General features: G+C 37.3%; 1 protein-coding gene across 4 annotated transcripts in view; it reads right to left on the bottom strand.

Moving 5' to 3' along the window:
- Nucleotides 1-12732, bottom strand: part of chd2 (chromodomain helicase DNA binding protein 2) — a 45017-nt gene extending 32285 nt beyond the window's left edge. For 2 of the 4 annotated variants that reach the window (XM_042705048.1, XM_042705051.1), the window contains exons 1-6: nucleotides 12484-12732; nucleotides 10915-10974; nucleotides 10698-10748; nucleotides 7052-7111; nucleotides 3256-4959; nucleotides 2796-2904 (exon numbers count right to left, since the gene is read on the bottom strand). In XM_042705048.1, the coding sequence (XP_042560982.1) occupies nucleotides 2796-2857 (62 nt within the window). In that variant the 5' untranslated portion in view covers nucleotides 2858-2904; nucleotides 3256-4959; nucleotides 7052-7111; ... (1 more) ...; nucleotides 10915-10974; nucleotides 12484-12732. The other 2 variants (XM_042705049.1, XM_042705050.1) reach the window with 2 other exon arrangements.
- Between the last annotated feature and the right edge of the window lie 1821 nt (nucleotides 12733-14553).

Here is a 14553-nt window from a genome sequence, read left to right as displayed (position 1 = left end):
AATCATCAAATGCCCCTTACAATGGGGGTAAACTTAAACGCAATGTACACTAAAAATTGACAAACTGACATGCAAGCTCAAAAGTAATGCAGGAAATCCTGCTTGTGCATTTAAGTTCAAATACCAATGCATCTCAAGCAGAGTGCATTGAGTGATCCAGTACACCATTACTAGGCATGTAGTCCTCAGTTCTCAGGCTGCTGCCGTGTGTTCAGATTCATAACATTTGTGGGATACAGAACCCTAAATAGAAGAAAAAGGTCTCTAATTGACTTTCATTACTTGGGAACCAAGTTCAACACTTTCATTACAATCCTGATCTGGCTGCCATACAGGCTTGTCGATTTCAGGCATATCCGAAGTTATCCAGCAATCCTGCTTTTGACATCCATCACCCATTGGTAAAGATGTCACACATTACACATCATATCCAACAGCTCTGTGTAACACAAAGCCTCTCAAACAAACACTGGAGTGCCAGCTCAGTCACTTAAACATGTGACGGTATGTTGTCCAGCTTTGAAATGGAAATACTGAATAAAGCATTTCCAGAGTCAGTTGACATGTAGACTGGCAATGGACAGCTGTAATTAATCCCAACTTCAGATTGAAGTCCTGTAGGGGCCTGCATTAGACCTCGTATATGATGTTTGGTAAGTTGGCCACAGGTCAGTCTAATTGCTAAGTGGTGTAGCCCATAATGAAGGACTAAACCATCTCAATCAGCGGCAGTGACAGAATGTTATCATTTCAGAGGCTGAAGAACAGTTCTCAGTTCATCCCGATTAAAAAAGGGTGATGGGTATGTTGATACTACATGTTAATGCTTCAACACACCATTAAGATGAACAAGAGGTTTAACTGGACACTGAGTAGACCACTGCATGTCTTCAGCCCAACTGTATGTGGCGTGGCATTGCATTTACCTGCCGATGAGAATTTATCAACATTACAAAATAAAAGTCCTAGGTTCAGAACAATGACCACGTTTGACTGTTTATTGAGAAGAACAAGACACAATGCAAATCATCCTGGGAGGTAACTGTGGTTACCACAGAGTGGTTATGTGTACAACTTACCATGTTCTAGTTTCCAGAACAAAGTTCCTGTGTCACACAGGATTGTTGATAATGCTTATTAGGGTTATAACCCAAGTGACCCCTGATCACAGATACTGATAGCTTTGGCCTATTCTACTGTCAAATAAGGCCAACTTTTACCTGCAGAGAAAAACAGCCCTATGCACTGTTAAATAAAAATAAATAAATAAATAAATAATACTAACACTAAGCTGGAATGAGAATAAACACATTGTGACCATATAACTGCTGTTCCTAATAAGAGGCATATTGTTTATAAATGTCCATTCAGGCAACTCATGTAGAAGCGGGGTAAGAACACAGGGATAATTATTTTCACACTAATAAGTCTGCTCTACATGTCATCATATTAATATTTAAAATTCAACATCATTGATGAATTGCACCAAGATATCTGATATTCTTTCAATATGCACTTTTTAAAACACTAAACAGTTTGCACACATTGATTTTGTTTTTAATTATTTAGCTTAATCAGTGCATCAGTATGTGTGCCTTGTCAATATTTAGATGTCAACCTGTGGAATGTAAAATCAGTGTTAACAGAAGAAAGCATTAAGGCAACATAAAACACCCAATTCAGAACTTTTTCATGTTTGTGAATGCAAATAGCCAAAGATGGCTTTGGTGTTTAAGCTTACGTTTTCACATAATATTAGTTTCAGGTGAAGGTTTTAACCAGAGCACTAAAAGTAATTTAGAATGTATAATGTAAAATAAGTAAGTCATGTGTAATGTATAATGTCAAATAAGAAAATCATTTTCCATTTAGGGCCCCACTGGGACCTTTAATGATGTCAACTAAGGGCATGTGAAATATGATCAGAATATAACTCAGAAACAGCAGGGTAACTTTGAGATTAGCACATTAATACACAGTAATACCAGTCATGTCTAATGTGAGGGATGGGGTCAATGGTTTTGTTAGAAACATCATAAAGTAAAACAAAACAATGTTTACAAATAATCAAAACCTTTTTGTTTTTGCCATGCATTTCGGCCCAAACTAAGTTAGTCACATACACTTCCAACATTACAATTTAAATTGTAGAATTTAAACACTGACAGGACTTTGAGGGTTAACCACATAATACATATGAATAGATTGATGCCAATAATGAGTCAAATAACATAGTATACATAAATTATGATTATTTTGTTAACCAAAATGTAGCTATAAAGATTATGTCCAGCCTTCTCACAAAGCATTGCTTACTACGTGGCATTTCTGTGGCTAACACGTCCAATGATGGATTGTAACGATAACAATTATTTATATCTAGAAAACGTGTTGATAAAAAAGTATGAAATGTTCAAAAAAGGGCATTAACGTTGCATGTAAAATGGTGCAATGCAGCAGACTAATCAGACAAGGTCATTTTACACTGTCACGAAGTTACAAAAAAACATTACTGAACCATGCCACTACAATATCCAAAACTAAATCGAACACATCGGATTGCTATGCATTTGAGTTCTGATGTCTTACATGGGCCTCAACGGTCAAGTCTTAAGTTTTTCAAATGCTGGCAAAATTAGGGTGTGGCTATTTTGCAACGTCAAGGTCAATGATCCGTACCAAATATAAATCTTCGAAATTGTAATTAAAATACATGGGCAAGTGATCAACCATGCTTGTCAGGGTATACAATCACAACAGATGCCAAAAAATGGGTAAAATACATGAGTTCGTACCTGGATAAATTGCTTTGAGTTGAGCCTTCATCCTCCTGCTTTTTAGACTTATTCTTCATCATCGTTGTGACTTGGAAAGTTTTGTTATGATGTTATGTCCAGGTATTTACTGTCAAAAGTTGAAAGAAGGGTGAACTATCACACATGCCCCATCAGCCTGCTTTTGCTAAAAGGACAGCAAAAGCCTCGCAGTTGCGACAGAGGAGTATGACTGTATACAACCGGACATTAAAAAATGAAATACAACAATCAAAAATAGAGCATCGTGTATCGATAAATGTATGACACCTGTTCAATACTAATCGATACATAATAGCCATGTGTTGATTCCATTTCAAAGCGATCCATGTACTGGGCCACATACATATATTCGAACTGCGTCACCACACAAAGGGCTGTTAAAGGCTGGTTTAAAAAGTGAAACTCTGTTAAAAATAAAACAGATACAAAGTTAACATACCTATTTCCATTCAAAGACACCGAGGGGAAACGTTGCACTGTAATAAGTTACATTCGTGCCAGCAGAAATCGACGTTTTATTCTTTGTGTCCAAAATGCAAAAAGTCGCCGTTTAAAACATTCTACACTATTTCTTAGACGAATTATATTAATACTGTCCGGACAAGGCTCCAGTAAAGCGGGGTTGAGAGTCTGAGGTAACTAGCGAAGCGCACTAAAAATGGAGGAGCGCCATGGCTGCCAGAGCAAGGCAGGGAAAACAACGACTCGCGCATTCACACTACAGCGCTGATCCTCTCGACGATATACACGGATTTTACACGGAAAATACGAATATCTTCATACAATTCGCGTTTGTATGTTATATTAAAGGTCAAAATCGCGACAAGTAGAGTCAATTAAAGTTAAAGGAGAGCCAGCCAAAAGCCTAGAGACTCTCGACGTGTTTCACTTCCCAAGGCTCATCCGCCATCTAGAGCTCCTTCCCAGCTCTGAAAGCTTAGCCTTTGATTGACGTTCTTTCCATTTACCCAGCACTCAGGTGATAGACTAAAGACCCACCCCTTTTTATTTTGAACAAAAATATGTAATTAAAAGATTGTTTTTCATAAGCAATTATGTAAACATTTAGGCTGTTGAATAGACTTTGTTCAAATAATTTCCTAAATCAGATAGCAGAAAAACTGCAAAGAATATTTTATTTTCTAAGCCATCACTTCCTGTTCAGACAGGAAATGAGACAACAGGAGCCATTTTATGGTGTTAGGGGTGCCTTGGACACCATTTCATAAAGTAAAATTACATCAGACTTGACTCATGTTAAAGTAATGGTGTGAGAATTACATGCACGTAATAAATAACTGAGCTTTAAGCACAAATGGTGTAAGCATTTGTGCTGTGGTTATGCGTTTTGAATAATTGATGTCATTTTATGCTGTAACCCACAACTAAAGACTAAAATAAATTGAATTTAAACAGATATTCGTTGCTACAGAATGTCGAATACGTGAAAAATGACAATGTCGTCTTAAAGGCATTGTTCATACAGCAAAATGTAATGAAGAGATAGCTATTGCCTAACCAGCTATTTTTTGTAAACGAAGTTTGCAAGCTTTATCTTGTAAAACAATTGCTAAATGTACGGAAATTGAAATTGATTGGTCCAGAAACCCTTTACGGCTAGATAAAGATCATAATAACTTTGCATAATATAAAGGTCATAAAGGTCCAGTATCCATGAAGGTCCTACATTAGTAAGTCTTGTGGATGTAGAGAAAATCGTAGCTATATTGACTATACAGGAAAGAACCGAGCTGTTGACCTTTACACTGATCCAAAGACCAGCTTACCCAACTTGAGAATTAAGTTTTGTTCAATTTCACTAACCAAGGACAAAGTCATGTTTCTTTTAAAAATACAATAATTTTATTTATCATCAAAACCACATTCAAATCTGAAATGAGACAAAGCATTTACTTTCCTTGAAAAAAAAACAAAAAAAAACAATTCAATTTAATGCTCAATTTCACAGCATGAAGACAGTTCAAATCCATTTAAAAATCACATAACTGATGCACCCACATCAACAATTGGAAGCAAAAGCAAAATATCGGACATTCCAGTCCAATCCGCACCAAAAAATTTAAAAATTGCCGCCTTCTTGACAAAGCAGATGTCTCCTCGTGAATCTCCGGTTGCATGGGGTCTTAATGGAATTAAAAAGAAAAGGAAAGAGATGTAAACCCCAAATTGCATTTGAAAGCAAATATAAAACAGGTCATGCTATCTTGTCTGCAACAGCTTAACAAGATGTTTTCGCCAAAAGGCTAATTAAGTCTTAGCCTAGTACAAACTTAGGGTGGAAAAACTGGAGCCATGAAAAACAACTACTTGGTCACAAATATTGAATAAGCTAACCACGATGCGGTATAATACACACCACCATTACACAACGACTGCTGATCATTAGAAACACAGGGTATCGAATCTGTCACTTTCAAAGCAGCCACCAAATCGGATAGTGAATAGTGAAAAAATTGACCATAGTCGCAACTAACAGTAGCAACTGTCTGTAGTAACTGACATAGCAAATAGCTAGCTACTTCCGCAAACACAACCAGTAGATCTAATAAAGTGTCCTAGTCACAATATTTTACAGCAATTCTTCTGCAGTTACAAATGCTGTGTGAAAACATCTCCAAACGCAGCTTCAAAATTTCTCATTCCTTCAATTCAGTCTAAGATTTGAAAATAGGCCAATCTGAATGTAAATTTTCATCTGTATATAAACACCCATGTAGAGTAAGTACATTTTAAGTGCCTTATTAGCAGCTGGGTCGTTATGCAGGGCCAGATGTATACTGCACAACGTACCTGGGGACAAGTATGAGGTAATTTCATCTAAATGTGGGTGGGAACATTCAACAAGTTTATTACCATCCAAATTTTTGCCACCAATTCCAACAGAAAAAAGCACAAGTTGTCGGCAGAGTTTGTTGGAAACCAATGCCATTTGAGGCAGCTTTTGGAATTTTAGACCAATATTTCAGCAAGTTCTCACAATGTGTGTACTCTGATCATGTAGTGGAAGACTCACATGAGCTCATGAGGCTACTAGGTTGGGATACTGAGTCAGCAAGCCCCACTAGGCAAGTCTTCACAAAGGACAACGTGGACATGCAACAGACCATTATCTCAACCAAACAATCAGCAAACATAAGTGACAACAAATGTTACAAGAAATGTCTGTCATTGCTAAAACGATGATTTTCCAAAATGCATGCGCATGAAATTCTGAGGGATATATTATATTAAAAAGGCATGAGATATGCTTGCAGGTCAGTGAAAAATATTCCCATAGATGTAACTGGGAAGAATAAAATAAAAAAAAATAATAAAATTAAATTAAAAAAAAAGGTCTGTCACCCCTCAAACACCTATCCTAATTGATAACTACTAGATGCTTGTTAATGCCACATACATGATGTAAGTAATATGCCGGCATCAGGTAACGTTAATTACAAGGTCATTATCCCCCTCAAAAATTGGCCAGTTTAATTAAGTTGTCAATACATAGTTATGCATTAAATAAATCCAAAGTCAAACTAAAGACAGTTTTCTTTGATTATGCATTAATAAATGCCAACTGGCCACATTCAAAAAAGCTTTTTCAACATCCTCAGTGGCAAGTAAAAAGGGATGACTTGATTAAAAGACAACTTGTTTCACATTAACGGTCAATGATCAAAACAAGAAAGGGTTGAGCAATCGGAAGTGCCCAACTGTAATGAGAGAGAAAATACTACATAGTCTTAGAAATCCCTAAGTGTTTGGTTGTCTGGTTTGGGTAGATTGTCATATCTTCCCTACATAACGGCCCTTTATCCAAGGAGAATATTTAAAATAAAGTATATGTACTGTGTTTGTATTTGTGTGTGGTGTCTATTGAGGGTGCAGACAAGAATATAATTCAAAAGTTAGACCAGAATTCTAATCATCAATTTCATTCCTGTGGTAAAATGTATTCAAACTAAGTGCTAGCTATTCATACCATACCATGACAAATATGCAGATGCTTTGTATTCAAAGTCTATTTAATTGCATGTACAATTTACTGGTCAGGGTGGGAAGGGGCGGTCATAAAACAAATCTCATGGCAGTTAATGTAATGTCGAAAGAAGACCTTTGCATTTTGAAACCAATGAACGATATGAAACTAAGGGCACTTAAGGGAACGGTATAAAAATGACAGACATTTGAAGTAACATGTCAGTTTATTAAGAAGAGAAAAGACTTACAGAGTAGTCTTCAGGGTTTTTCTGGTTTTCAGCTACGGCCGCTCAGTCCACCTTTTGGCTCTGTAAAGAGGATGAAACATTAGAAATGTGTATGTCCACGTTTCAACAAGTCATTTAAGTTCATCACTGTGATCATTCCCCTAATTAACTTATCTTTCTGTAAACCTTGCAGCATTTACAGCTGAAATCAATCCAATTTTTAGACTGAGGAGAAACACCTTTTGGATGCATACTAAAGATGAACCGATTCACTTTTCTTCAGTTCCGATCAAATTCTGAAAATGTATATCGATCAATAACAATACCAGAGCCTTTTGGTGGTACAGTGGTTAGCGTTGCTGCCTTGTAAGCGCTGACCTGTATTTGTTTCCTGGCCCTTGCGGGATGCCCATGCAAGTCACTTTGGATAAAAGCATTTACTAAATACCACACCTTTACCTTTGTCTTTTATTATTGTTATTGCCATTACGTGTAAGGGGCTAAAGTAAACCACAGAGCACTTACTTAAAGATAAAAAAATATATACGAAAATACATTACACTGATTTGATTTTAAACAATTTATTTTGAATATAAATTTGTTTACCATCCCTGGTCTTTTATTTTGATCTCCGAGCAAGATGAACCGCGGAAATCAATATGCCTTTTGTCATGATCGAACATTATTTACAATCTCACAACTGAATCCCAGGCAGAACAACGTAATGTGCGAATGATTAATTAAACCTTTAATAAGATAACCCCTAAATATGAGATTCTGTTCGAGTTATTCAAGTGACAAAAAGTTAACAAAATCCAAAAAACAGTTACGTAGTCTGGGGCCTGGTAATGTGAAGTTTCACCAGAATTATCCCTGAGCAAAGTAGTTTGACCTAAATAAGCCTAAATTGAGAATGATTCAGTTAATTTGGCAAAACAATTTAACCAATTTGAAACTCAAATCCTTGCAACTACATTGAAAAAAATGCCGGTCCTTAAATAGATAATTTATCTATTGATAGTTTGGCTCCGCCCACCTAACTTATGCTGCAACTAGTCTGTTACTGATGTTCGCAAGATGAAACAACGGGCCATTCTTAGGGGCCCACCACAGGCTTGAGCCGTTAGTTCAGTTTGTTTCATTGACGTGAAGGCTGTTTTCGGAACTCGGGTGCGCTCCAAGGAACCATATCAGAGTCCTCCAGAAAATGGGGGTCTGGAGTACGGTTCACCTGAACACCAGTGCGGTTCGTATTTGGTGTGAAAGCTTCCCAATCTAAAATCAGGAGGTAAACACTATTTATGACGGGTGATGTCGGGACGGGATGAAAAATAGTGACTAGAGGACAGCTACGTGGCAAATCATGCTTGAGCTTGCGTCATTTATGGCATTCATTGGTCGGAAAAGACCAAATTCACTAAAAGATGAAGAAAAGGTGTGGCTTTTCATTTTTTCTCCCGTAGTTTGCGTTGTTGCCTAGTGACATCGGTAAATAAAAGCTGCACTTTGCTTCCCTGTAGATAACAAACGGACCACGGGTTGCAACCAAATAATGTAGCAGGGGCAGGTGGAGGGGGGAATAATCGTACTTGAGTTCAGATTTGCAAAGTGGACTAAGTGTGAACACAGCCTAAGTAAGAGTTCTGTCTGGTTGCTCACTGAAGATTCATTTCAAAAGTGTAATTGCCAATGGCCTTAATGTCATTTTGAACCTCCAGCCCTGAAGACATCACCATCTCCCCCCTTTAGCTTCACGGAATCTTGACTCCTGAACGCCAATGAATTTCATTTCAGTTTGGTTCAACTCAAGCATACAAAAGAAACATGCAACTCATACATAAAAACTGTTGCCATGACATTCTATTGCCAGAGAAAATGTGCATAGGCAAGGATAAACCTGTTGTGTCTGCCTTACAAACAAGACCATCTTCCAAACCCACCCATTCTGTTCATCAATCACTATGATCATTATATTCATTGACGCAGAATTGTCCCGTACGCCATCATTTGTTTTAAAATAATAATAATTAAATAAACCATACGTTTCAATCATTCATGTTTTGGCCTATTGGATGGACCAGACAACTCTTTCATATGTAGGTTCAGTTAGGAGGCGGAAAATTTGAATTACGACTTCATATGACTACTGTTACAGTGTGTGGCCTAAAACTCACTGTAAATAACACAGTACAATTACACACCTTATCCACCAGGGGGTATTGGCCTGCTTCTAGAGTTACTTCTAGCTAGTTATAAAATGCTAAGGCACTGCACCAATGGCAGAACGCAATCAGTGTGGTGGTAACTCAAGTTACTGCCAGTTGTTACTTTAACCTGAGAGTCAGTCATCATGGCGGTTTGGACCCCTTTGATTGGATTCCCCCTTTTCCCAGTTTATTTTGTGTTTGACACGTTTTGTTTGTTTCTTGGATTTACGCATTCCTGAACTCTCGGGGAGCTGGGAGGCTTCTGCTCTATGCTTGGGCTTTTCATCTGCTGGAGACACCGCTGGGGTTGGGCCAGGGCCCTAATGGTAAGATGTGTCCCCTTGGTCATTCATCCACGCTTTTTACATACTGACTAACACGTCTAACGCACACATTTAGGCAACTGGGAACACCATAGACTTTAATTGCGAGCTATATTGCCATTCAGAGTTCATCACACTACATATTACATCCCTACAAAATAGGGGCAATTATTAATATTATTTTTTATTACTGAGGGTGGAACCAGTCATTTATGAAGCAAAATCCAACAGTACATTCATCTTCAGCGCTTATTGTATTTTTCTTCTCAGGGAGAGGAGAACCTCGGTTAAATCTTTTTTGGATTTGGAACAAATTTTGTGAAACATTTCTATCTAAAATCCGGGTACATCCTTTACTGCTGTGGGTGGAGCTTAAGTATCCTAATCAGTAAGTGGACACCCACTTCAAATGATCACTGTTTCAGTAAGAGGTTTGTACATTTGTGTAGTATAGAATACAGTTCATGATAGATAGTGTAGCGTTTGTGTAGTGATTTTAAATTACAAATTAGCTTGTAGACCATATGTATTAAATTCCACGTTCCGTAATCGCTGGACAGCAGATACTATTGAAGTAACAATCGATTTAGTGAAGAATAGCTAGCTACGTTTTTGATGGATTGGTCATTGATAATATTCTCTGCAAGAGTGGGACGGCTCACATCTTATTTTGATGTTGTGTTTACATCACAAACACGTGTTAGTCTGTGTAACTGAACGCTGCTAGCATAGTACTACACATTCCATCATAATGTATAATCGATTTGGTATAAGAAAGTGTCGCTGTAGTTTATGGAAATTCGTTTTTGAAGTGTAAACACAAGCTTTTACATAACAGTTAATAAAAGTGTGGTATAATAATGTACCCATCCAAAGTATCAATCAATACACAACCACAAAGGAAAGGGTAAAACAATCCAACCCTCTTGGTGTCACTTCCAATATTGCAATTCTATCCTATCCAGTTCCAGAACACAGAACTAATACAATTTAGAGTAGTTCTACGTACACATTTAAAGGAAAGTTAGATTGAGAAATGCTTATAATTAATGAAGTTAAACCATATCATTAATGCATACACATCTTATTTCATTCTTTGTTTGTCAATGTGTTTAAGACCACCTCTACAATACTTACGATGGTTACTACGATCCAACACTGGATACTGCGTATGCCCAGGCAGCGACCCTTTAAAGGAAACATGAATATTAATGACTGAAATCATAATTGCATATACAATTTTAAAAAGTTGGAGAACAGCACACCCTACTGGTTATGGAAAGGATACATAGCATATTCAGCTACCAATAATTAGTTAATGGCCTACGGGATTGCGAAATTATTTTTGCATTACCTTGATTTCTTGTCTTTAATCCAGTTTCCACTCCTTTAACTCACTCCTTCATGATGGACCCTGAAAAGAGAATTTCAAGCTTCATTACAATAACTGTAATACACCTTTCATTGTTTATTATGACATCTTAATAAAGAAAAAGCCCTTTTAAATTAAACTTAACTTGTCCTATATACAAGTATATATATGTTCACTGTCATGTTACATTCTAGTTGCACACTTCATATTCCAACGTCTTTAGATAATAAAATGTGTGGCATTTCACAATTCACAATTTTTCAAAATAAACAAATAATGTAAAGACTCAGAAAAAAAATGACACCGAACATGAAGATTATGCATTGTTTTTATTATAAAATGTTTTATGATTCAGGTTCAGAGAACATCAAATGGAGGACACTGAAAACCCACAAAATGTCGTCTTCGACAGTAGCTTAATGTAAGGATTTAAAAATCAACACAGAACCAATGTATAAAACTGGTCATAGCTTATGAAAACATAGTGAAAGCAATGCAGTGCTTCTTTAAGAACTAAGAAAACTGCTATTGTATACCAGTGGCTTTACATGACCTTGAATTTTTTATATATTTTGTGTCAGAGGGCTAAATGTGTAATTTCTTACATAAATACTAATTTTGATATACCTGACAGAGTGCATGAGCTTCACAAACTAGGTTTAAAATTGAAATGTCTCCCTGTACAAGACCTTATGCGGAAAAGTTATATTCTTTTAATTCTATATATTTTTTCCAACCCTTACCACAAAGAGTTAAAAGCCAACACCCTATTTATAAACTTCGACAAATACTCTAGAAATGTCCCTCAAAACATTGTACATTCTACACCAATAACAATCTTTCAACAACCTTAAAGGAGATATACATTTTGAAAATGTATCTTGTTATTTTTTTTATTCAATAACAGGACTTGCATAACAGCACAAAAAAGAACTATTTAAGTCTAAACTAAATATGAAGTATTGTGTCTCATCATTGTTTTTGCTACATTGTTGGTAGACAGGGGCCAATTATTCGAATGAGACATTACCTTAATTTTGTATTTCAATTTTTACCTCTTTTAAAAATAAATAGATGCAAAAGATTGTGCTGAAACGTGTTTAGAAACCCTTAGAATGTCGACCCTAACCATGATATTCATCCAAGTCTTATTTGAAAACACTGTTTTGAATAGCTTTTTGATTAAAACGATTTTTAAGACAGAGCCATAACAAGGACATTTGCCCTTTCAAGGACAAAGCACATTTTAAATGCGTAGTAAGCCACCATTAGGTATTACACGACTTTTAAAAAGAAATAGCCACTCGTGCTAAGATTTTTACACAGCATCCGTAGGAATTACGACTTATTGGGCCGTTTTATATCGAATTTTCATCTACAATTGCGATTTTGAGGAACTTGTTTGTCTTTCCATGGAAGCTTGGAATCCACCATGGCCATTTTTACAACAGGCGGTTCAACCCTCTCTTTGCCTCCATATTGGAACGAACGTCAACGTTAAGCTATACTTCGACTCAGCTCAGGGACGTTATTGTATCTTTAAAATCTTACCCTTGCTTGTCTCAGATGTAGATCTGTTCGCGGTGTCGCCATTTTTCTTGCAAATTTAGCTCGTTTTGAGAGGATCTTGTTCCTTCTCAGGGTTCGTCTTCCCTCCATGTCGCACTGGTGTCGCTGCAGCTCCTCTTCCGTCTGCTCTCCTCAAGCGCTCGCGCTGTTATCCAGGTTTAGCGGACTGCCCCTGTGTTTTAGCGTCGGCGCGCTCCACTTCCTCTCTCTCAGCAAGCGAGCATTCTGGGTAAAAAAAGAAAAAATGAAAAGAAGATTTTCACATACTTACAATAGTCTCAAACTCGTTTAAAAAGTGGGCTTCTATTCTGATAAGCGATACCGTTACAATCATTGTACCTTTGCATCCTTATTTAGTGTCTTCCATTTTGTCGTATTGCAGCACTGTAGCTTTCCGTTTACTTAGTTTAAATAGTTTCCCTATGGTGCGATTCTTTCTTTCTTCCTTTCTCGATCAAATACCAACTCACAACATTTAGTAGGTCTACATGTACTTATGATTAATAGTTTTGTTCCAGCCTACTGTGTTTCACACATTTCCAGTCTTATGTGGTTCATCTTTTATAAATTATTGTGGGCGACATAGCAGAAATGATAGGTCTACCGTTTGCCTCAGAGTTAACACACCATGGCTATGGTGCATATATGCATGATTGCAATAGATCTGCAAATTATAACAATTTGCGTAGCCTTCAGTTTAAAAGTAGACACAACTAGGTCACATTGTCTCAATTCATCCCTACAGCTGACCAATATAATTGGACCAACAGACCAACTAGCTATTGTTTTTCTAAGCTACACAAATTAGGCTGTGTGGCTTTGCAGTTCGGTTAAAATAAAAAAGGTCTGTATTGTTTAGTTTTGATCCTATTTCTCTGCAATCACATCGAGAGAAACAGACAAACACGACAGAATGGGAGAATGAGACAAAAAAAGAGACATGACATTGAAATATACAAATGCAACATTTTCATTAGATCCAGTTCAGTGTAGACATTGCATTAATTTACATTACAATTGACGTCCTGAACAGTCACACTTCAGATGGGTATTGTAATCCAAAGACAAATGTATATATATTTTACCCATCATTAGGCTACTCAATGGAAATACTTTTGACAGAAGCCCAGCAAATCTTCCTTTTACCTCAACACGCCACAAGAGGCTTCATGTGCTTTCTGAGCCCAAGCTTTAAGTGTGAGCACAACCATTGCATTGTATACACATGGCCAGCAACTCCTCATTGCTTGTCTGCATACCATAGCTGGTAGCCTAGCAACTGTAACTAGATCAATCCTGCCCCCTCCCCCACGGCCCTCCTCTGCCACGCTGGCAACTGCGCAGACAGAAATGACCATTGAAAAATATCATTAAGTAACTGAACCCATTTTCAAGTGACTTTTGCCAGTTGTCACTTATTATTATTATTATTATTGTTATTATTAGTAGTAGTAGTAATAATAATATTGTTGTTGTTGTTATATTTTATCATTAAAAAGAAAACAACCTGACAAACAACCAAAAGGCGAACCCTCAACCCCTCATCATCAATGGTGAGGAAGTGGAGAGGACCTCCTGCTTTAAGTTCCTGGGGGTTATGCTCTCAGAGGACCTGAAATGGGAGATGAACACAATTGCCACAGTCAAGAAATCACAGCAGTGGCTCTACTTCTTACGAACACTGAAGAGAAACAACCTGTCTCACAAGCTGCTTAAGTCATTTTACCACTGTTTCATTGAAAGTGTCATCACATACTGTATCACTGCATGGTACGTCAACTGCACAGACAAGGACAGGAAATCCCTCAGTCGGGTCATAAGGTCTTCTGAGAGAATAATTGGATTTCCACTGCCTCCCCTGGACGACATCTTTAGGACACGCTGCCTCCGCCCCGGGCATGTGGCATTTTTCAGGATGAGACTCACCCCGCAAACCATCTCTTTACCCATCTCCCCTCAGGCAGGCACTACCGGGCCACTACAGCCCGCACATTTTCATATTAGTTACTAATAATAAGGTAATTTGAAAAGCATCCTACAATTCTTAACAGT

The sequence above is a fragment of the Clupea harengus genome, unplaced genomic scaffold, assembly GCF_900700415.2.
Source record: "Clupea harengus unplaced genomic scaffold, Ch_v2.0.2, whole genome shotgun sequence".
Classification (NCBI taxonomy): Eukaryota; Metazoa; Chordata; class Actinopteri; order Clupeiformes; family Clupeidae; genus Clupea; species Clupea harengus.
Note: the sequence above shows the minus strand (reverse complement) of the source record. Positions and strands in the feature narration are given on the sequence as shown.